This window comes from Salvelinus alpinus, chromosome 29, assembly GCF_045679555.1.
Source record: "Salvelinus alpinus chromosome 29, SLU_Salpinus.1, whole genome shotgun sequence".
In the NCBI taxonomy this organism is placed as follows: domain Eukaryota; kingdom Metazoa; phylum Chordata; class Actinopteri; order Salmoniformes; family Salmonidae; genus Salvelinus; species Salvelinus alpinus.
In genome coordinates this window covers 16476687-16501034 of record NC_092114.1, presented here as the reverse complement: position 1 = coordinate 16501034, position 24348 = coordinate 16476687, and the positions used below count along the sequence as shown (strand labels likewise).

The following is a 24348-nucleotide window of genomic DNA, read 5'->3' as shown; positions in this document are numbered from 1 at the left end:
AAGTCTATTTGGCTACTTCCTCTCTCTGTCGCTCTCTCTCCATGTCTCCATGTCAGACGCACCGACCCCTGCTCCTCTTGCGCCGGAAACAACAAGCAGAGCGCTTCCTGAGTCACGCGACAAAGTTTATTTTTTACCTGTATTTTGACTATTCAAATATCTTATTTTTTTTTTATTTAAAACTTGACCCCTTTTTCTCCCTAATTTCATGGTTTCCAATTGGTAGTAGTTGTCTCATCGCTGCAACTCCCGTACGGACTCGGGAGAGGCAAAGGTCGAGAGCCGTGCGTCCTCCGAAACACAACCCAGCCAACCCGCACTGCTTCTTGACACAATGCCCGCTTAACCCGGAAGCCAGCCGCACCAATGTGTCAGAGGAAACACCGTACAGCTGGTGACCGTGTCAGCCTGCACTGCACCCGGCCCACCACAGGAGTCACTAGAGCGCGATGGGACAAGAACATCCCTGCCGGCCAAACCCGGACGATGCTGGGCCAATTGTGCGCTGCCCCATGGGTCTACCGGTCGCGGCCGGCTCTGACAGAGCCTGGACTCGAACCAGGATCTCTAGTGGCACAGCTAACACTGCGATGCAGTGCCTTAGACCACTGCGCCACTCGGGAGGCCCAACTATTTGATATAAAAATAAAAATAAATCATTGTTTTTTCAGATATTAAGATAGTCGAAGTACATTTTATCATTTCAAATGCCCATCTCTAATGGAAATGCTTCTCACTTTCTGTTCAACTGTCTGAAGCTGTCTGACTTATCTATGTGTCTGTGTGTATAGCTCCCTCTACTGGCCAACTCTATGTGTCTGTGTGTATAGCTCCCTCTACTGGCCAACTCTGTGTGTGTTTTACTGGTCTCTCTGTCTCCCTCCAGTGGCTAACTCCAGCGGTGGCAACAGTTCTCGTCGGGACTCACTGACCGGCAGTAGTGACTTGTACAAACGCACGCAGTCCAGCCTCACTCCCATTGGCCACGGGGGGTTCTACAACGGAACCCTGGGCTTTAGCTCCTCCCCTGGGCCGGTCGGAATGCCTCTGCCCAACCAAGGCCCCTCCCACTCCCTAACTCCACCCCCCTCTCTGTCCAATCACAGCTCCTCATCCAACCTCAACCTGGGTGAGTGACGAGGTCTATTGTTACCATGCTGACATAAAACTTGCAGTGCATTTTTGTGGTTATAACATTTTATCATGGTTATTGTTATGTCCAATCAGCACTAACTATCCCTCCTCTCTGAACCCCTCCCAAAGGAGGTCTGACCAATGGCAGCGGTCGTTTCATATCTGCTGCTCCGGGGGCAGAGGCGAAGTATCGCAGCGCCAGTTCTGGCTCCTCCCTCTTCTCTCCCAGCAGCCAGCTCTTCCCGTCGTCACGGCTACGTTACGGAATGTCGGACGTGATGCCTTCAGGGCGCAGCCGGCTCCTGGAAGACTTCCGGAACAACCGCTACCCCAACCTGCAGCTGAGAGAGATTGCTGGGCACATCATGGAGTTCAGCCAGGACCAGCACGGCAGCAGGTAGAGACGCACATCATGGAGCTCAGCCAGGACCAGCAGGTAGAGAGACACATCATGGAGTTCAGCCAGGACCAGCAGGTAGAGAGACACATCATGGAGTTCAGCCAGGACCAGCAGGTAGAGAGACACATCATGGAGCTCAGCCAGGACCAGCAGGTAGAGAGACACATCATGGAGTTCAGCCAGGACCAGCAGGTAGAGAGACACATCATGGAGCTCAGCCAGGACCAGCAGGTAGAGAGACACATCATGGAGTTCAGCCAGGACCAGCAGGTAGAGAGACACATCATGGAGTTCAGCCAGGACCAGCAGGTAGAGAGACACATCATGGAGTTCAGCCAGGACCAGCAGGTAGAGAGAAATCATGGAGCTCAGCCAGGACCAGCAGGTAGAGAGACACATCATGGAGTTCAGCCAGGACCAGCAGGTAGAGAGACACATCATGGAGCTCAGCCAGGACCAGCAGGTAGAGAGAGACATCATGGAGCTCAGCCAGGACCAGCAGGTAGAGAGAGACATCATGGAGTTCAGCCAGGACCAGCAGGTAGAGAGACACATCATGGAGTTCAGCCAGGACCAGCAGGTAGAGAGACACATCATGGAGTTCAGCCAGGACCAGCAGGTAGAGAGACACATCATGGAGCTCAGCCAGGACCAGCAGGTAGAGAGAGACATCATGGAGCTCAGCCAGGACCAGCAGGTAGAGAGACACATCATGGAGTTCAGCCAGGACCAGCAGGTAGAGAGACACATCATGGAGTTCAGCCAGGACCAGCAGGTAGAGAGACACATCATGGAGTTCAGCCAGGACCAGCAGGTAGAGAGACACATCATGGAGCTCAGCCAGGACCAGCAGGTAGAGAGACACATCATGGAGTTCAGCCAGGACCAGCAGGTAGAGAGACACATCATGGAGCTCAGCCAGGACCAGCAGGTAGAGAGAGACATCATGGAGCTCAGCCAGGACCAGCAGGTAGAGAGACACATCATGGAGTTCAGCCAGGACCAGCAGGTAGAGAGACACATCATGGAGTTCAGCCAGGACCAGCAGGTAGAGAGACACATCATGGAGCTCAGCCAGGACCAGCAGGTAGAGAGAGACATCATGGAGCTCAGCCAGGACCAGCAGGTAGAGAGAGACATCATGGAGCTCAGCCAGGACCAGCAGGTAGAGAGACACATCATGGAGTTCAGCCAGGACCAGCAGGTAGAGAGACACATCATGGAGTTCAGCCAGGACCAGCAGGTAGAGAGAGACATCATGGAGCTCAGCCAGGACCAGCAGGTAGAGAGACACATCATGGAGTGAGACACATCATGGAGTTCAGCCAGGACCAGCAGGTAGAGAGAAATCATGGAGCTCAGCCAGGACCAGCAGGTAGAGAGACACATCATGGAGTTCAGCCAGGACCAGCAGGTAGAGAGACACATCATGGAGCTCAGCCAGGACCAGCAGGTAGAGAGAGACATCATGGAGCTCAGCCAGGACCAGCAGGTAGAGAGACACATCATGGAGTTCAGCCAGGACCAGCAGGTAGAGAGACACATCATGGAGTTCAGCCAGGACCAGCAGGTAGAGAGACACATCATGGAGTTCAGCCAGGACCAGCAGGTAGAGAGACACATCATGGAGCTCAGCCAGGACCAGCAGGTAGAGAGAGACATCATGGAGCTCAGCCAGGACCAGCAGGTAGAGAGACACATCATGGAGTTCAGCCAGGACCAGCAGGTAGAGAGACACATCATGGAGTTCAGCCAGGACCAGCAGGTAGAGAGAGACATCATGGAGCTCAGCCAGGACCAGCAGGTAGAGAGACACATCATGGAGTTCAGCCAGGACCAGCAGGTAGAGAGACACATCATGGAGTTCAGCCAGGACCAGCAGGTAGAGAGACACATCATGGAGCTCAGCCAGGACCAGCAGGTAGAGAGAGACATCATGGAGCTCAGCCAGGACCAGCAGGTAGAGAGACACATCATGGAGTTCAGCCAGGACCAGCAGGTAGAGAGACACATCATGGAGTTCAGCCAGGACCAGCAGGTAGAGAGACACATCATGGAGTTCAGCCAGGACCAGCAGGTAGAGAGACACATCATGGAGCTCAGCCAGGACCAGCAGGTAGAGAGAGACATCATGGAGCTCAGCCAGGACCAGCAGGTAGAGAGACACATCATGGAGTTCAGCCAGGACCAGCAGGTAGAGAGACACATCATGGAGTTCAGCCAGGACCAGCAGGTAGAGAGAGACATCATGGAGCTCAGCCAGGACCAGCAGGTAGAGAGACACATCATGGAGTTCAGCCAGGACCAGCAGGTAGAGAGAGACATCATGGAGCTCAGCCCGGACCAGCAGATAGAGAGACACATCATGGAGCTCAGCCCGGACCAGCAGGTAGAGAGAAACATCATGGAGTTCAGCCAGGACCAGCACGGCAGCAGGTAGAGAGACACATCATGGAGTTCAGCCAGGACCAGCAGGTAGAGAGACACATCATGGAGTTCAGCCAGGACCAGCAGGTAGAGAGACACATCATGGAGTTCAGCCAGGACCAGCAGGTAGAGAGACACATCATGGAGTTCAGCCAGGACCAGCAGGTAGAGAGACACATCATGGAGCTCAGCCAGGACCAGCAGGTAGAGGGACACATCATGGAGTTCAGCTAGGACCAGCAGGTAGAGGGACACATCATGGAGTTCAGCCAGGACCAGCAGGTAGAGAGACACATCATGGAGTTCAGCCAGGACCAGCAGGTAGAGAGACACATCATGGAGTTCAGCCAGGACCAGCAGGTAGAGAGACACATCATGGAGTTCAGCCAGGACCAGCAGGTAGAGGGACACATCATGGAGTTCAGCCAGGACCAGCAGGTAGAGGGACACATCATGGAGTTCAGCCAGGACCAGCAGGTAGAGAGACTCACACATACGCACACCTATGGCCATATTCATAAAATTGTCACAGCTATATAGCACAAACAATCTCATCACCCCTGCCCAATACCGAACCCTGGTACCAAACCCCTGGTATCAAACCTCAGACCTACTGTCTAATCATTATTGATTATTGATCATTATCCTCATCCCCCCCCTCTCTCATCTCTTTCGCTCCTCATCCCCCCCTCTCTCATCTCTTTCTCTCTCCTCATCCCCCCCTCTCTCATCTCTTTCGCTCCTCATCCCCCCCTCTCTCATCTCTTTCTCTCTCCTCATCCCCCCCTCTCTCATCTGTTTCTCTCTCCTCATCCCCCCTCTCTCATCTGTTTCTCTCTCCTCATCCCCCCCTCTCTCATCTGTTTCTCTCTCCTCATCCCCCCCTCTCTCATCTGTTTCTCTCTCCTCATCCCCCCCTCTCTCATCTGTTTCTCTCTCCTCATCCCCCCCTCTCTCATCTGTTTCTCTCTCCTCATCCCCCCCTCTCTCATCTGTTTCTCTCTCCTCATCCCCCCCTCTCTCATCTGTTTCTCTCTCCTCATCCCCCCCTCTCTCATCTGTTTCTCTCTCCTCATCCCCCCCTCTCTCATCTCTTTCTCTCTCCTCATCCCCCCCTCTCTCATCTCTTTCTCTCTCCTCATCCCCCCCTCTCTCATCTGTTTCTCTCTCCTCATCCCCCCCTCTCTCATCTGTTTCTCTCTCCTCATCCCCCCCTCTCTCATCTCTTTCTCTCTCCTCATCCCCCCCTCTCTCATCTCTTTCTCTCTCCTCATCCCCCCCTCTCTCATCTCTTTCTCTCTCCTCATCCCCCCCTCTCTCATCTCTTTCTCTCTCCTCATCCCCCCCTCTCTCATCTCTTTCTCTCTCCTCATCCCCCCCTCTCTCTCCTCATCCCCCCCTCTCTCATCTCTTTCTCTCTCCTCATCCCCCCCTCTCTCATCTCTTTCTCTCTCCTCATCCCCCCTCTCTCATCTCTTTCTCTCTCCTCATCCCCCCCTCTCTCATCTCTTTCTCTCTCCTCATCCCCCCCTCTCTCATCTCTTTCTCTCTCCTCATCCCCCCCTCTCTCACCTCTTTCTCTCTCCTCATCCCCCCCTCTCTCATCTCTTTCTCTCTCCTCATCCCCCCCTCTCTCATCTCTTTCTCTCTCCTCATCCCCCCCTCTCTCATCTCTTTCTCTCTCTTCACCCCCCCTCTCCTCATCCCCCCCTCTCTCCTCATCCCCCCCTCTCTCCTCACCCCCCCTCTCTCCTCACCCCCCCCCCCTCTCCTCACCCCCCCCCCCCCCTCTCTCTCATCTCTCTCCCTCCTCATCCCCTGATAGGTGAGAATGATCTGTTAATTGAATGATTAGAATATTCCGCCCTGAAACATATAATTATATGGAATTGATTAGAATGTATAAAATCATAATCAATAAATGTGTAGTCTAGTCAGAATTAGGGTAAAGACAATATGTCTTTATGGTATTTTAAACACAGACTGTCTGAGCTTGGTGCCGACCTGACTAGAGATTTGGGAGAGAACAGGGAGTACGTCTCAAGGACAAGGTCACTAATCTCTGGCGGCTGGGTAGCAGGACATGTGTTTGCGTCTGTTTGTGAATGTGTGTGCGTATGGTTGTGTGTATGTGTGTGCGTGAGAAGTCAGTATAAAATGAATTGTTTTGTATTCTTGACTTTAGAACGTTCCCGTGAATAAAACTTTTTGACTATTTCAGCTGGGCCTCCGTCTGTTTCATTCGACCAGGATCTTCCAAATTCTGGTCTGCAGACTGAGGAATATAATTACATTGGGTTATGAACCTGGAGAACAAAATTCTCCTCACCCCCCCTCATCTGTTTCTCTCCTCATCTGTTTCTCCTCATCCCCCCCTCTCTCATCTCTTTCTCTCCTCATCCCCCCCTCTCTCATCTCTTTCTCTCTCCTCATCCCCCCCTCTCTCACCTCTTTCTCTCTCCTCATCCCCCCCTCTCTCACCTCTTTCTCTCTCCTCATCCCCCCCTCTCTCATCTCTTTCTCTCTCCTCATCCCCCCCTCTCTCATCTCTTTCTCTCTCCTCATCCCCCCCTCTCTCATCTCTTTCTCTCTCCTCATCCCCCCCTCTCTCATCTCTTTCTCTCTCTTCACCCCCCCTCTCCTCATCCCCCCTCTCTCCTCATCCCCCCTCTCTCCTCACCCCCCCCCTCTCCTCACCCCCCCCCCCCCCCCTCTCTCTCATCTCTCTCCCTCCTCATCCCCTGATAGGTGAGAATGATCTGTTAATTGAATGATTAGAATATTCCGCCCTGAAACATATAATTATATGGAATTGATTAGAATGTATAAAATCATAATCAATAAATGTGTAGTCCTAGTCAGAATTAGGGTAAAGACAATATGTCTTTATGGTATTATAAACACAGACTGTCTGAGCTCAGTGCCGACCTGACTAGAGATTTGGGAGAGAACAGGGAGTACGTCTCAAGGACAAGGTCACTAATCTCTGGCGGCTGGGTAGCAGGACATGTGTGTGCGTATGGTTGTGTGTATGTGTGTGCGTGAGAAGTCAGTATAAAATGAATTGTTTTGTATTCTTGACTTTAGAACGTTCCCGTGAATAAACCTTTTTGACTATTTCAGCTGGGCCTCCGTCTGTTTCATTCGACCAGGATCTTCCAAATTCTGGTCTGCAGACTGAGGAATATAATTACATTGGGTTATGAACCTGGAGAACAAAATTCTCCTCACCCCCCCCTCATCTGTTTCTCTCCTCATCTGTTTCTCCTCATCTGTTTCTCTCCTCATCTGTTTCTCCTCATCCCCCCCCTCTCTCATCTGTTTCTCTCCTCACCCCCCCCTCTCTCATCTGTTTCTCTCCTCACCCCCCCCCCCTCTCTCATCTGTTTCTCTCCTCACCCCCCCCCTCTCTCATCTGTTTCTCTCCTCACCCCCCCCTCTCTCATCTGTTTCTCTCCTCACCCCCCCCCCACTCTCATCTGTTTCTCTCCTCACCCCCCCCCCACTCTCTCATCTGTTTCTCTCCTCACCCCCCCCCCTCTCTCATCTGTTTCTCTCCTCACCCCCCCCTCTCTCATCTGTTTCTCTCCTCACCCCCCCCTCTCTCATCTGTTTCTCTCCTCACCCCCCCTCTCTCATCTGTTTCTCTCCTCACCCCCCCTCTCTCATCTGTTTCTCTCCTCACCCCCCCTCTCTCATCTGTTTCTCTCCTCACCCCCCCTCTCTCATCTGTTTCTCTCCTCACCCCCCCTCTCTCATCTGTTTCTCTCCTCACCCCCCCTCTCTCATCTGTTTCTCTCCTCACCCCCCCTCTCTCATCTGTTTCTCTCCTCACCCCCCCTCTCTCATCTGTTTCTCTCCTCACCCCCCCTCTCTCATCTGTTTCTTTCCTCATCCCCCCCTCTCTCATCTGTTTCTCTCCTCACCCCCCCCTCTCTCATCTGTTTCTCTCCTCACCCCCCCTCTCTCATCTGTTTCTCTCCTCACCCCCCCCTCATCTGTTTCTCTCCTCACCCCCCCCCTCATCTGTTTCTCTCCTCACCCCCCCCTCTCATCTGTTTCTCTCCTCACCCCCCCCCCTCATCTGTTTCTCTCCTCACCCCCCCCTCTCTCATCTGTTTCTCTCCTCACCCCCCCCTCTCATCTGTTTCTCTCCTCACCCCCCCTCTCATCTGTTTCTCTCCTCGCCCCCCCTCTCTCATCTGTTTCTCTCCTCACCCCCCCTCTCTCATCTGTTTCTCTCTTCACCCCCCCTCTCTCATCTGTTTCTCTCCTCACCCCCCCCTCTCTCATCTGTTTCTCTCCTCACCCCCCCCTCTCTCATCTGTTTCTCTCCTCACCCCCCCCTCTCTCATCTGTTTCTCTCCTCACCCCCCCTCTCTCATCTGTTTCTCTCCTCACCCCCCCTCTCTCATCTGTTTCTCTCCTCACCCCCTCTCATCTGTTTCTCTCCTCACCCCCCTCTCATCTGTTTCTCTCCTCACCCCCCCTCATCTGTTTCTCTCCTCACCCCCCCTCATCTGTTTCTCTCCTCACCCCCCCTCATCTGTTTCTCTCCTCATCCCCCCCTCTCATCTGTTTCTCTCCTCATCCCCCCCTCTCATCTGTTTCTCTCCTCACCCCCCCTCTCTCATCTGTTTCTCTCCTCACCCCCCCTCTCTCATCTGTTTCTCTCCTCATCCCCCCCCCCTCATCTGTTTCTCTCCTCATCCCCCCCTCTCAGCTGTTTCTCTCCTCACCCCCCCTCTCTCATCTGTTTCTCTCCTCACCCCCCCTCTCTCATCTGTTTCTCTCCTCACCCCCCCTCTCTCATCTGTTTCTCTCCTCACCCCCCCTCTCTCATCTGTTTCTCTCCTCACCCCCCCCTCTCATCTGTTTCTTTCCTCATCCCCCCCTCTCTCATCTGTTTCTTTCCTCATCCCCCTCTCTCATCTGTTTCTTTCCTCATCCCCCTCTCTCATCTGTTTCTCGTTCTTAATCTCTGTGAGTAAATATAGGAACATTAATTTGAGTGTTGTGAATCTCCAGGTTTATCCAGTTGAAGTTGGAGAGGGCCAGCTCAGCGGAGCGTCAGCTGGTCTTTAGTGAGATCCTCCAGGCTGCCTACCAACTCATGGTCGACGTCTTTGGGAACTACGTCATCCAGAAGTTCTTTGAGGTGTGTGTCTACACGGAGTATTAGTGATGCACCCATATTACATTTTTTGGCTGATACGATTCTAGACTGTATCACATCCGGCCGTGATTGGGAGTCCCTTAAGGTGGCGCTCAATTGGCCCAGCGTCGTCCGGGTTTGGCCGTCATTGTAAATAAGAATTTGTTCTTAACTGACTTGCCTAGTTAAATAAAGGTTACACAAACACACCACACTAACCAAAAAGTTATTTTGTTGGCATTTACGTATGTCCCCATTTACCAGTAAAACAATCAAAAACGATTTATGTCACTTGCTGTTTCGTTGTTCAGTCGTTTCGTTCTCAACCAGGATTTCTATGGAACGCCGTTTGGGTCTTTGCGTGTCAAAAAATATACACTATCTGACCAATCAGGACCTGAATATGACTGCACGTCACAGTAATTTAACGCGTTCATAAATTTTTTTAACCTAGTTATTACACATTGATTACACTATCACTCGTATTTCATATGTCATAATTCATCGATACGTATGCTATGATGCTGGTAAAGTTGTCTCGCACACCTACAGTGCTGGTCATAAAAAAAGCTAGCTAGCTCATGGATGCAAACGATGTTCTTCCCCAAAAACCTAGTAAAACGACATCTGTTTCAGTAGCTATAGTTAGCTTGCTAACCTTATAGCTAGGTGTCATCATCTAAAATAACTCTAATTTATAAGACAGTTCTTATTTGATTAATGGAGGTCGGAACCATCTATGTGAAGCTAGCCACGATAACGATTAGCCACAATAGTGGGCTTTGTGGTTAGCCTTCAAAATAAAAGTATGTCATTGACAGTGATGCAAATGCATGGAAATAGTAGAATTCTGCCATAATTGAATAGATCATGCTAAACGAAGGTTGGAATGTTATATAAAATCAACAGAAGACAATCATTTGTTAATTTGACAATCTGTTGAAATCACACTGATTGTATTATTATACTTTAGAATTGCATTGGGGGCATCCTTATTTCACTGTTACAGCCTTAACTATGGATTGTGGATCAATGACACGGGCTATCAGTCTACTCAGTGACACCCAGAGAAACATTAGCGCCGTAGCTCTTATTGCGGGACTCTGAAACAACTGTGAATTGAGACACATTTATTGTCAACCTTTGTGTATTGAACACCATTCCAGAGGATAACCAATACTGCGTGGATGTGTTGGAGTCTGATAACTCTGAGGAGGACGTTGGGAAAAAATATATTGGGTTTTGAGTAGACTTGATACCCCATTTCATTGATCCCCAATCCTTAGGTAAAGCTGTACAGTGCAATATGAATGTCAATACAAACAAAAGGCTGACTGGGGAGGTGATTTCACACAGTCACAGTCCCGCGATGAGAGCTACAACGTTAATATTTGTGTAAACTCTTCACCAGTTGTGTTCTGTGGGTGTCACCGGGTGGACTGATACCCCATTTCATTGCGTCACATTCCAACCTTGTTTAACATTATCTAGTCTAAATATGGCAAGATTCCACCAATTGTAGCCTTCTGCATCACTTCAAGGAGGTACTTTTATTTTGAAGGCAAACTGCAAATTCCACATGTGCCTCATCCTTATTGTGGCTAGCTTCACAACACATAGTCCGGTCAAGCATCACTAGCCAGATCAATCAATCAATCAAATGTATTTATAAAGCCCTTCTTACATCAGCTGATATCTCAAAGTGCTGTACAGAAACCCAGCCTAAAACCCCAAATTGCAAGCAATGCAGATGTAGAAGCACGGTGGCTAGGAAAAACTCCCTAGAAAGGCAGGAACCTAGAGAGGAACCGGGCTATGAGGGGTGGCCAGTCCTCTTCTGGCTGTGCCGGGTGGAGATTATAACAGAACATGGCCAAGATGTTCATAGATGACCAGCAGGGTCAAATAATAATCACAGTGGTTGTCGAGGGTGCAACAGGTCAGCACCTCAGGAGTAAATGTCAGTTGGCTTTTCATAGCTTAACATTCAGAGTATCTCTGCTGCTCCTGCTGTCTCTAGAGTTGAAAACTGCAGGTCTGGGACAGGTAGCACATCCGGTGAATAGGTCAGGGTTCTGTAGCCGCAGGCAGAACAGTTGAAACTGGAGCAGCAGCACGGCCAGGTGGACTAGGGACAGCAAGGAGTCATCAGGCCAGGTAGTCCTGAGGCATGGTCCTAGGGCTCAGGTCCTCCGAAAGAAAGAATTAGAGAGAGCATACTTAAATTCACACAGCACACCGGATAAGACAGGAGAAATACTCCAGATATAACAGACTGACCCTAGCCCCCCGGCACATAAACTACTGCAGCATAAATACTGGAGGCTGAGACAGGAGGGGTCGGGAGACACTGTGCCCCCGTCCGACGATACCCCCGGACAGGGCCAAACAGGCAGGATATAACCCCATCCACTTTGCGAAAGCACAGCCCCCACACCACTAGAGGGATATCTTCAACCACCAACTTACCATCCTGAGACAAGGCCGAGTATAGCCCACAAAGATCTCCCCCACGGCACCGCCCAAGGGGGGACACCAACCCGGATAGGAAGATCACGTCAGTGACTCAACCCACTCAAGTGACGCACCCCTCCTAGGGACGGCATGGAAGAGCACCAGTAAGCCAGTGACTCAGCCCCTGTAATAGGGTCAGAGGCAGAGAATCCCAGTGGAGAGAGGGGAGCCAGCCAGGCAGAGACAGCAAGGGCAGTTCGTTGCTCCAGTGCCTTTCCGTTCACCTTTACACTCCTGGGCCAGACTACACTCAATCATATGACCTACTGAAGAGATGAGTCTTCAGTAAATACTTAAAGGTTGAGACCGAGTCTGTGTCTCTCACATGGGTAGGCAGACCATTCCATAAAAATGGAGCTCTATAGGAGAAAGCCCTGCCTCCAGCTGTTTGCTTAGAAATTCTAGGGACAGTAAGGAGGCCTGCGTCTTATGACCGTAGTCTACGTGTGGGTATGTACGGCAGGACCAAATCTGAGAGATGGGTAGGAGCTAGCCCGTGTAATGCTTTGTAGGTTAGCAGTAAAACCTTTACATTTTTTTTAATAATAATATTTTTTTTTACTGTGAAATCAGACCTAGCCTTAACAGGAAGCCAGTGTAGAGAGGCTAGCACTGGAGTAATATAGTCAAGATTCTAGCAGCTGTGTTTAGCACTAACTGAAGTTTATTTAATGCTTTATCCGGGGAGCCGGAAAGTAGAGCATCACAGTAGTCCAATCTAGAAGTGACAAGCATGGATTAATTTTTCTGCATCATTTTTGGACAGAAAGTTTCTGATTTTTGCAATGTTACGTAGATGGAAAAAAGCTGTCATTTTAAATATTCTTGATATGTTCGTCAAAAGAGAAATCAGGGTCCAGAGTAACGCCGAGGTCCTTCAGTTTTATTTGAGATGACTGTACAACCATCAAGATTAATTGTCATATTCAGCAGAAGACCTCTTTGTTTCTTGAGACCTAGAACAAGCATCTCTGTTTTGTCCGAGTTTAAAAGTAGAAAAATTGCAGCCATCCACTTATGTCTGAAACACGGGCTTCCAGGTAGGGCAATTTTGGGGCTTCACCATGTTTCATCGAAATGTACAGCTGTGTGTCATCCGCATAGCAGGGAATGTTAAAATTATGTTGCCGAATGACATCACTAAGAGGTAAAATGTATAGTGAAAACAATAGTGGTCCTAAAACGGAGCCTTGAGGAACACCGAACTTTACAGTTGATTTAATCAGAGGACAAACCGATGAAGCTAGCTGGCTGCTTATAACATTAGCTTTTGGGCAACAGGGTTAAGTAGCTGGCTAGCTATTTATTTTCATGAACTGAAGTTCAATTTCAATAGGCAACAACAAGTGGCTACTTAGCTAATACCTACTCACAAGGATCCCTAAATCATTGCTAAGAATAATGAAAATTACTGCAGTTTCTACTGGTCATTGTTTTCAGGCTGGTTGTATTGGTGCTAGCTAGGTACCAAGCTAAAGCTTGCTAGCTACCCAGGAAGTTGCGGTCGAACAAATAATGCTTTATTACCAACGCGGTATTGTAAACAAATCGCATATATAGGTATGCTCGTCAGCTTTAACATCGGGCCGAAACCGATGTTGGCATTTTTTAGCTAATGTCGTCCGATTCCGAGATGTTCACCGATATATCGTGCATCCCTACTGAGTTTTCTAAACATATAAAACACCTTCCTAATATTGAGCACCCCCCTTCACCTTTCGCCCTCAGAACAGCCTCAATGGACTCTACAAGGTGTCGAAAGTGTTCCACAGGGATGCTGGCCAATGTTGTTTATTTTTTATTTAACCTTTATTTAGTCAGTTAAGAACAAATCCTTATTTACAATGGTGACCTACTCCAGCCAAACTCTAACCTGGACAACTCTGGGCCAATTGTGCGCCGCCCTATGGGACTCCCAATCACGGCCGGATGTGATACAGCCTGGATTCGAACCAGGTACTCTAGTGACTCCTCTTGCACTGAGATGCAGTGCCTTAGACCGCTGCGCCACTCGGTAGCCCAAATCAAACATTAAATCGAATGCTTCCCACAGTTGTGTCAAGTTGGCTGGATGTCCTTTGGGTGGTGGACCATTCTTGATACACACAGAAAACTGTTGAACGTGAAAAACCCAGCAGGGTTGAGTTCTAGACACAAACCGGTGCGCCTGGCACCTACTACCAGACCCCGTTCAAAGGCACCTATATCTTTTGTCTTGCCCATTCACCCTCTGAATGGCACATATACACAATCCATGTCTCAATTGTCTCAAGGCTTAAAAGTCCTTATTTAACCTGTCTCCTCCCCTTCATCTACACTGATTGAAGTGGATTTAACAGGTGGCATCAATAAGGGGTCATAGCTTTCACCTGGTCAGTCGGGTGTCCTTAATGTTTTGTACACTAAGTGTATTTGCAGCGCATGTGTTTGTATCAGACCCGTGTGTTGGTGGGGGGGTATTTAGGTGTTTGCCAGGTAGGTTCTCCAGAAGTTCTTTGAGTTGTCTGATTTGTAACAGGCCTGTCTTTGTGTGTAAATTAGAGGTCGACCGATTTATGATTTTTCAACGCCGATTTTTTTTTTGTTTTTTACATTTATTTTTATTTATTTGTAATAATGACAATTACAACAATACTGAATGAACACTTATTTTAACTTAATATAATATATCAATACAATTCAATTTAGCCTCAAGTAAATAATTAAACATGTTCAATTTGATTTAAATAATGCAAAAACAAAGTGTTGGAGAAGAAAGTAATAGTGCAATATGTGCCATGTAAAAAAGCTAACATTTAAGTTCCTTGCTCAGAACATGAGAACATATGAAAGCTGGTGGTTCCTTTTAACATGAGACTTCAATATTCCCAGGTAAGAAGTTTTAGGTTGTAGTTATTATAGGACTATTTCTCTCTATACCTTTTGTATTTCATAAACCTTTGACTATTAGCGTTTGAAACGCTATTAGCGCGCACCCGGCTAACTAGCTAGCCATTTAACATCGGTTACACCAGCCTAATCTCGGGAGTTGATAGGCTTGAAGTCATAAACAGCTCAATGCTTGAAGCACAGCGAAGAGCTGCTGGCAAAACGTACGAAAGTGCTGTTTGAATGAATGCTCACGAGCATGCTGCTGCCTACCACCGCTCAGTCAGACTGCTCTATCAAATCATAGACTTAATTATAACATAATAACACACAGAAATAAGAGCCTTAGGTCATTAATATGGTCGAATCCGGAAACTATCATTTCGAAAACAAAACGTTTATTCTTTCAGTGAAATACGGAACCGTTCCGTATTTTGTCTAACGGGTGGCATCCCCAAGTCTAAATATTCCTGTTACATTGCACAACCTTCAATGTTATGTCATAATTACGTAAAATTCTGGCAAATTAGTTCGCAACGAGCCAGGCGGCACAAACTGTTGCATATACCCTGACTCTGCGTGCAATGAACGCAAGAGAAGTGACACAATTTCACCTGGTTAGTATTGCCTGCTAACCTGGTTTTCTTTTAGCTAAATATGCAGGTTTAAAAATATATACTTCTGTGTATTGATTTTAAGAAAGGCATTGATGTTTATGGTTAGGTACACGTTGGAGCAACGACAGTCCTTTTTCGCGAATGCGCACCGCATCGATTATATGCAACGCAGGACACGCTAGATAAACTAGTAATATCATCAACCATGTGTAGTTAACTAGTGATTATGATTGATAATTTTTTTATAAGATAAGTTTAATGCTAGCTAGCAACTTACCTTGGATTCTACTGCATTCGTGTAACAGGCGGGCTCCTCGTGAGGCAGGCGTTGGACTAGTTAACTGTAAGGGTTGCAAGATTGAATCCCCGAGCTGACAAGGTAAAAATCTGTCGTTCTGCCCCTGAACAAGGCAGTTAACCCACCGTTCCTAGGGCGTCATTGAAAAATGTGTTCTTAACTGACTTGCCGAGTTAAATAAAGGTGTAAAAAAAGAAGAAAAAAAAGATTTTCGATTGTTATGAAAACTTGAAATCGGCCCTAATTAATCAGCCATTCCGATTAATCGGTCGACTTCTAGTGTAAATTGTGTGTTTTGCCAGCTACATCCAAAAGTGTGTTAACTGTTTGTTCTCTCTCTCTCTCTCTCTCTCTCTCTCTCTCTCTCTGTCTGTCTGTCTGTCTGTCTGTCTCTCTCTCTAACTCTCTCTGTGTCTCTCTCTGTCTCTATTTGTCTCTCTCTGTCTGTAGTTTGGCAGTGTGGACCAGAAGCTGGCTGTAGCTGAGAGGATCAGAGGTCATGTCCTGTCTCTGGCCCTTCAGATGTATGGCTGTAGAGTCATACAGAAGGCGCTGGAGTTCATCCCCTCAGACCAACAAGTTATAGTATGTATTCAACTGCTGTTTGTGTTTGTGTGTGTGTGTCTGTGTCACTTTGTGTATGAGAAGCCTCAAAGCAAAGGGCAACTGTAGACTGTGTGCTTCTGTTACTGTTAATATTCACACAAACAGTAAGGTGTGTGTTGAGTACGGCGCAGCAGTCTAAGGCACTCAGTGCAAGAGGCGTCACTAGAGTCCCTGGTTCGAATCCAGGCTGTATCACATCCGGCCGTGATTGGGAGTCCCACACGGCGGCGCACAATTGGCCCAGCGTCGTCCGGGGTAGGCCGTCATTGTAAATTAAGAATGTGTTCTTAAGTGACTTGCCGAGTTAAATAAAACAACTACAGTAGACGCCAGTCAGACAGCGGTGTTGTTTTAAGAGGATAAAAAAGCTTGTACGTGTCAGACTGTTAATCCTGGTTATTACAAAAGCAATTCCTCATAGAACCAAAAGGTCAGACATCTCAGGGGTCGTGTTTTTTTTCACGCAGAGTAAAAGGTCAAACGCATAAGCAATATGTTGCTGTGTTTTGTAAACGCAGATCTAAAATACTTGTTGTAATTTCTGCTCGGCATCAGACTTTTGTGCTTCAGTTGCACTTCTCCACTCGGATGAGAATTCACCAACGGGCGTTTTATCAGCAGACAGCGCTCTGTGGGTTCTTTTACCTGGTACTTTTCCCTGGTACCTGGTACTTTTCCCTGGTACTTTTCCCTGGTACCTGGTTCTTTTCCCTGGTACCTGGTTCTTTTCCCTGGTACCTGGTTCTTTTCCCTGGTACCTGGTACTTTTCCCTGGTACCTGGTACTTTTACCTGGTACTTTTCCCTGGTACTTTTCCCTGGTACCTGGTTCTTTTCCCTGGTACCTGGTACTTTTCCCTGGTACCTGGTTCTTTTCCCTGGTACCTGGTTCTTTTCCCTGGTACCTGGTTCTTTTCCCTGGTACCTGGTTCTTTTCCCTGGTACCTGGTTCTTTTCCCTGGTACCTGGTTCCTTTCCCTGGTACCTGGTTCTTTTCCCTGGTACTTTTCTCTGGGTAGCCTACTTTTCTACAGTAAAATTTAAATGAACTTTAATCAACACAATAGAAATATGATGGCTGTGCATCGTTTTGGGGAAAAATACCTTTCGTTGTTAGCACATTTAGCCTACTTGTGAACCCTGTGTGTGTGTGTGTGTGTGTGTGTGTGTGTGTGTGTGTGTGTTGCAGAGTGAGATGGTACGGGAGTTGGACGGTCACGTGTTGAAGTGTGTGAAGGATCAGAACGGCAATCACGTGGTGCAGAAGTGTATCGAGTGTGTTCAGCCCCACGCACTACACTTCATCATCGACGCCTTCAAGGGACAGGTGGGTGACATGCGCGCGCACACACACACACACACACACACACATCATCGACGCCTTCAAGGGACAGGTGGGTGACATGCGCACACACACACACACACACACACACACACACACATCATCGACGCCTTCAAGGGACAGGTGGGTGACATGCGCGCACACACACACACACACACCCACATCATCGACGCCTTCAAGGGACAGGCGTGTGACGCGTTCGCACGCACACACACACACACACACACACACACACACACACACACACACACACACACACACACATCATCATCGCCCACAGGGGACAGGTGGGTCACCATGGTAACGGCAACAGCAGCCCAGCGGCAGCTATCTTTTATCCACTGACTAAATGTCAAAATTAACATAAAGTGCGTGTGTGTGTGTTTTTAAAGAGAATATTGAGCCTGTGCTTCGACTGCTTGAGAGACGACTAATGCACTATACATTGTTGTTTATATAACACGCACAGATTGTCTGTATATCAGTCAAATTTGATTGGGGTCTTGGATTTTACAATGGTACCAATTTCCACTTATGTTTGCCCTGTATTTTTCATTCCTACCCATCAGATAGTCAGTTGTGTTAATGAAGGTGATTGTTTGTCTAGTTGGTTAAATAGGTCATCAGGAATGGGCTTTCATCCGTCTTTCACGTGTGTGTGTGTGTGTGTGTGTGAAGGAGTGAACAAAGATTTAAAGGTGTAGGTGTGTGTGTATAACGTGTGTGTATAACGTGTGTGTGTGTGTGAGAATGAGTGAACAAAGATTTAAAGGTGTAGGTGTGTGTGTATAACGTGTGTGTGTGTGTGTGTGTGTGTCTGCAGGTGTTTGTACTCTCCACCCACCCCTACGGTTGTCGAGTGATCCAGCGTATTCTAGAACACTGTCTTCCAGACCAGACCCTGTCCATTCTAGAGGAGCTGCACCAACACACGGAACAGCTGGTGCAGGTAACGACCACCGGTTTCCCCAGACAATTTTGTTGCAAAACTGCTGATGTCAAGAGGAGGCCATTTGTCATCACACTGACCTTCTGTATTGTGGTTTAGGCTGAAAACGGCTGAAACAAGTGTTCCGCCTCGCCAAGTAGCTAACGTTAATGCAGAACTCTGTGTATAGCCGTGTGTCTCTCTCTCTACTAGGACCAGTATGGTAACTACGTGATCCAGCACGTACTGGAACACGGCAGAGCAGAGGACAAGAGTAAGATAGTAGCTGAGATCAGAGGAAACGTACTGGGACTCAGTCAACACAAGTTTGCCAGGTACACACACACACACACACACCACACACACACACATTAATCACACTAATCACACACACACACATTAATCACACACATTAATCACATTAATCACACATGAATCACATTAATCACACACATGAATCACATTAATCACACACATTAATCACATTGATTTTTAAAAAACAAACATTTTTATACCTTCGGTTGTTATAAAGTTAGTTAACCTGGCCTAGCAGTGGCTAACCCACTCTCTCTCTGCAGTAATGTAGTGGAGAAGTGTGTGAGCCATGCGTCTCGTGCGGAGCGGGCCGTGTTGATAGACGAGGTGTGTAGTCTGACTGAGGGGCCCCACAGTGCCTTGTACACCATGATGAAGGACCAGTACGCCAATTACGTGGTGCAGAAAATGATTGACGTGGCCGAACCCACACAGAGAAAGATCATCATGCACAAGGTAGGTGTGAAGTGGTTTGAGCGACTGGTGTGAAGAGGTTTGAGCGACTGGTGTGAAGAGGTTTGAGCGACTGGTGTGAAGAGGTTTGAGCGACTGGTTTGAAGTGGTTTGAGCGACTGGTGTGAAGTGGTTTGAGCGACTGGTGTGAAGTGGTTTGAGCGACTGGTGTGAAGTGGTTTGAGCGACTGGTGTGAAGTGGTTTGAGCGACTGGTGTGAAGGGGTTTGAGCGACTGGTGTGAAGGGGTTTGAGCGACTGGTGTGAAGGGGTTTGAGCGACTGGTGTGAAGTGGTTTGAGCGACTGGTGTGAAGGGGTTTGAGCGACTGGTGTGAAGGGGTTTGAGCGACTGGTGTGAAGTGGTTTGAGCGACTGGTGTGAAGTGGTTTGAGCGACTGGTGTGAAGTGGTTTGAGCGACTGGTGTGAAGTGGTTTGAGCGACTGGTGTGAAGTGGTTTGAGCGACTGGTGTGAAGTGGTTTGAGCGACTGGTGTGAAGTGGTTTGAGCGAGTGAAAGTTTTTATTTGTATTTAACCTTTATTTTAACAGGGAAGACATATTGAGACTTAGCTATATTTTACAATTGTGCCTTGTATGGTACAACATAAATAAACATATCATACCCAGACTACACTGAACAAAAATATAGACGCAGTGTTGGTCCCATGTTTCATGACCTGAATTAAAAAATCCCCGAAATGTTCCATACGCACAAAAAGCTTATTTCTCAAAAATGTTGTGCAAAAAATGTGTGTATATCTGTTAGTGAGAACTTCTCCTTTGTCAAGGTAATCCTGCCAGGTGTGGCATATCAAGAAGCTGATTAAACAGCATGCTTATTAAAACAGGTGCACCTTGTGCTGGGGACAATAAAAGGCCACTATAAAATGTGCAGTTTTGTCACACAACACAATGCCACAGATGTCTCAAGTTTTGAGGGAGTGTGCAATTGGCATGCTGACTGCAGGACTATCCACCAGAGCTGTTGACAGAGAATTTAATGTTAATTTCTCTACCATAAGCCGCCTCCAACGTAGTTTTGGACAATTTGTTCTTAACTGACTTGCCTAATTAAATAAAAAATAAAGTGGTTGCTGTAATGGCGCTGTGCCCAGGCCTAAAACCTGATTGGTTTACATTCAAATGCATTTCTCAGATTAAAAAAAATGTGCAAAGTTGTACATTTTATCAAGCATTCAAGTATCTTAGCTAGACGAGGAAGCCTTGAAATGGGGCGATTCATTATTAAGCGCACTATCCTTATGGAGTGGCAGCACGAGCTGATGTCCAGACTTATGGAATATTTTCTGAACCAACAATGATGGGCGCCGCCCACTTACGCAGCCCGGGATCTAATTGGTCAGCCCCTTGTAGATTTCATGTTGTCTATTGCTAGCAAAAGCATCCAGGACTTATTTTTCTCTAAATAAGCCTAAAAGAAAAGCTTTGACTATCATTTCTCTGATCATTCAGCAAGTTTCCCCCTATCAGCATCCAGCCCAATAGCATTGTGAATAGACTTAGAAGTTCTTTCAAAGAGAGAGCACGCTGAAATAAAATGGTGACTTAAATGCATCAATGATGCCATTTTTCCCCCGTAATGAGGCCAGTGTCTGAATTGATTTGTTGTGGTAGAGAGGAGGAAGTAGAACCCTTCAGGGATTTGACCGTTTTCCTGAATTAACCAGGTTCCCATTTAGTCATTTACATAATCAAGATTTAGCCTTTCAGACTTGTCTAACACATTGATTCCTCAGTTTGCTTAAAAGCTTGCCAGACCGGGCAAGCCTGTGTTCCTGGCCTTGACCCAATCAGCATCTGTTTTATGAACGACTTCTGATCATTCCAGAGTGTACCAGACATTCAATCTATATTTTTACCCTTGATTTGTTTGAAGGGAGCATGAGTTTGTGTGTGAGAGATGGTACTTATTTCTCTGTCTGTCTGGCCATCCTTCCCCCTTCAGATCCGGCCCCACATCTCCACTCTGAGGAAGTATACGTATGGAAAACACATCCTGGCCAAGCTGGAGAAATACTACATGAAGAATGGAGTGGACCTGGGGCCTCTCTGTGGCCCTCCCAACGGCATCATGTAAACTTTACCACCCTTTTCAACACTCTTAACTCTTGAGGACAAGACGGACCAACGGGAACGTCGGACGTGCTCAGTAGATCATCGGCTGGGTTGGTGGAGGAACCGTGGTGATTCAACATGTAGGACAGCCACCCTCTGTGTACAGCTGACGTTGTATTGGAATGTCATGTCTTTTATACCATAACCCCTAGCCCTATACCCTACATGAAAAATGACATGTTAACTACTACCCACACACAACCCATTTCCTACCACCCGATGGTCTAAACCCTATACCCCCCCTCTTTTCCGCTCCTAATGAGATAATGTAAACTGCTGTCCTACCCCCCCCCCAATGACATCATGTTAGAACCCTCTTTGCCTACTCCAAACCCACCTCCCTTTCCCTTCCCACTCTTATCGCCATGGTAACCCATTGGTATGAGCCTGTGTCTAAACAGGAAGCCTTGGTTAGTTTTAGCCTGTCCCCCAACCAAGCCCTACCCTGCTGCAGGGAGGAGGCAGGGGAGTGAGGGAGAGGTGAGATGCGTCCCCACCTTTCGTTCCTTCTCTCTGTTTTTGTTTTTTCGTCTTTTGGATAAACTAGAATAATTTCTTCTTTTTTTTTGCTACTGCCAGGGCATTCACAGTTCTGTGTCGTATCGCTAGTATGGGATGGAACGTATTTAATTTGACAGCCTACGTCACCAAATCATAGTCCCATACACAAACACACAAGCCATGTGCTTACCAGCAGATTATTTAACATGGGAGGTTAGTTTCCAGTCCTGCTTCCATATATATATATATATATTTAGTGTGTATACTTGGTGTAGACCTTTGCATATATATAAATATAAAAGACTTTGTAGTTTTTCTGGTTTTTGATGTTGACTATCTATAATGTATCCTAGTAGTGAACACATTTCTGACTGTATAATTGTACATTTGTAAACCCTTGTAATGTAAAAGTGATTTTACCACCCTTTTTGGTGTCAGGCGAAATATATATATATATATATAAAAAACAAAAACGTTAACAAAAAAAACTCTTAGAAACTGTTGTGCATTTCAGTGTATATTCTCACCTCCTTGGTTGTGATATATGAGTTGTTGTATATTGTAAATTGTAATATCAAATGTTTGTTTTGAAAATACCTTTCTATACTGCGTAGTACTTGTACAAAGCCCCCCCCTCCCACCCCCCACCCCTCACTCTCTGGTTTTACATTTTACTCACTGCTTAAACAGAACTCACCACCTCCTCCCCAACCACCGAACTACACTGCAAACGTTCCCTGTCCGTTTACTATACGTCCATTAGCCACAGTTAACACTGAAATCAACGAGACGTGGGACACCAACATGTCAGTAGTGAAGCGACTCTTTTTTTTTTTACACTTAAGTCTATTTAAATTACAGCGAGAGAGAGAGAGAGAGAGAGACATGGCATCTGACTGAAGCAGAAACAACTGACAGTGGCTTTGGGTTTCTTCCTGTGCTGTAGAAGTCAAAACATTACAGAACACACGTGAGATGTTTGCAGTGTAGTTTTGGGGGTTGTAACCGCCACCACAGGACACACTGTTAGCAGTCTGCTTTAACTTGGAAGCTGTGTTTTTGTTTTTGTATTTTTTAGATATTTTATAGGGATGCTTTGCCCTTTGTCTAAGGTTAGTGGATGGGGTGAGGGGTTTTGAGTTTAAAGGTTGACTCGGTGATATGACGTCATACACACCGGGGCGACTTCCCGGGCTTGTAAACATCAACAACGGCCTATTTCAAATCTGCCAAGACTACCGCTATTGGTTCTTCTCTTGAGGCATGACGCCCACATTGAGAAGAGCCGTCAGTGGCGGTCTTGGGACATAATATATGAATTGTGTTGTTACTGATGTCTGGAAGCAGGAAGTAGCTCCCACTGTGTACTATGTCATATGGCTGAGTCTACCTCGAATCTGCTCTCTCAGGGTACAGTGAAACCATGGGTCGTACAAATGACGGCAGCAGCGTGGTATGCTTTCTGTTTTTGTTTTTGTACCTAAATAATAGTCCTGTAAAAGTGATGTATCATAATGTTCCCCGGTAAAGGCCGGGCGTCGCCTGTCTCGCCGTCCGTCACCAGGACTATTGTGGCGGCGGTGGGCAGCGGCATGTGTACATTTGGAGCAGCGAGCCTTGTGTATCTGAATAGGAGCACCGTCTGTGACCATAATGTGTATAGTTCTAACAGAAACCTCTGTGTGTGCTTGTTGCCTGGGCAACTATTTTTTTTGTATCTCCTGTTGTAGATTGTCTCTCTAAACAATGATGTGTGATTATTTTTATTTTGAAACAAAACTGGGAAGAAAAAAAAAACAGTCGTTTTGGAGTGTTTTGTTTGTCTGTGATTTGTGTTGGGTGGCCCCCAGGAACAAGTTTGGGGTGGCCCCCAGGAACAAGTTTGGGGAAACCCTGATTTACACAATGATTGTGATATGCAGTTGCCAGCTAGTGACATTAGGCTGATTCATTAGCTCAAATGATTGATTGTTTTGGTCATTTAAGAGTTATTTATTTTACATTTTAACTAGACAAGTCAGTTAAGAACAAATTCTTATTTACAATGACGGCCTAGGAACAGTGGGGTTAACTGCCTTGTTCAGGGGCAGAACGACAGATTTTAACCTTGTCAGCTCGGGGATTTGATCTTGCAACCTTACGGTTACTAGTCAAAAGCTCTAACCACTAGGCTACCCTGCAGAGTGATTTGATTAGCCGATCATGATAAAAACAGATCTAGCTATAGAATAGTTGAGTTTTATTGTCCTCCAAGAAGGGAATCTTTTGGGGGGGGGGGTTCAGACTGGTAGGCCTATATGGCTGCGTTTACACAGGCAGCCCAATTCTGATCTTTTGCCCAATTATAAAAAAACACCAACAATACCAGACTTGATGAGGCTACTTTGTATTCGGGTAAGGGAATCTGGAAATACTTCTTATAGGCCTAATTGTGGTGTTTTTTAATATTTTAAGTTCCATTTTAAATTGGCCATTTGTACAATTATTTGGTAAATATTTAACCAAACTATTAAATCAAAAGACACTCCTGTAGAAAATCTGTTGATTTATTAGTGTTGTTTCAATAGAAAGTGTTCTGTGCTTCATGTCCTTCCCTGTTCTGTATTCAAAGGACAGGTGAGACAAAATGGCTGGAGAGGGGGGAGGTCTCATGGG

General features: G+C 47.0%; 1 protein-coding gene across 5 annotated transcripts in view; it reads left to right on the top strand.

Moving 5' to 3' along the window:
- The window catches only part of LOC139559137 (pumilio homolog 1-like), a 67891-nt gene extending 45724 nt beyond the window's left edge, over positions 1-22167 (top strand). For all 5 annotated transcript variants that reach the window (XM_071374874.1, XM_071374872.1, XM_071374873.1 and 2 more), the window contains exons 16-24: positions 887-1129; positions 1264-1531; positions 8990-9119; positions 15864-15998; positions 17208-17345; positions 18184-18309; positions 18502-18623; positions 18867-19059; positions 21023-22167. In XM_071374874.1, coding sequence (XP_071230975.1) covers positions 887-1129; positions 1264-1531; positions 8990-9119; positions 15864-15998; positions 17208-17345; positions 18184-18309; positions 18502-18623; positions 18867-19059; positions 21023-21154 — 1487 coding nt within the window. In that variant the 3' untranslated portion in view covers positions 21155-22167. The remainder of the gene's footprint in view (positions 1-886; positions 1130-1263; positions 1532-8989; positions 9120-15863; positions 15999-17207; positions 17346-18183; positions 18310-18501; positions 18624-18866; positions 19060-21022) is intronic.
- Positions 22168-24348: the final 2181 nt, after the last annotated feature.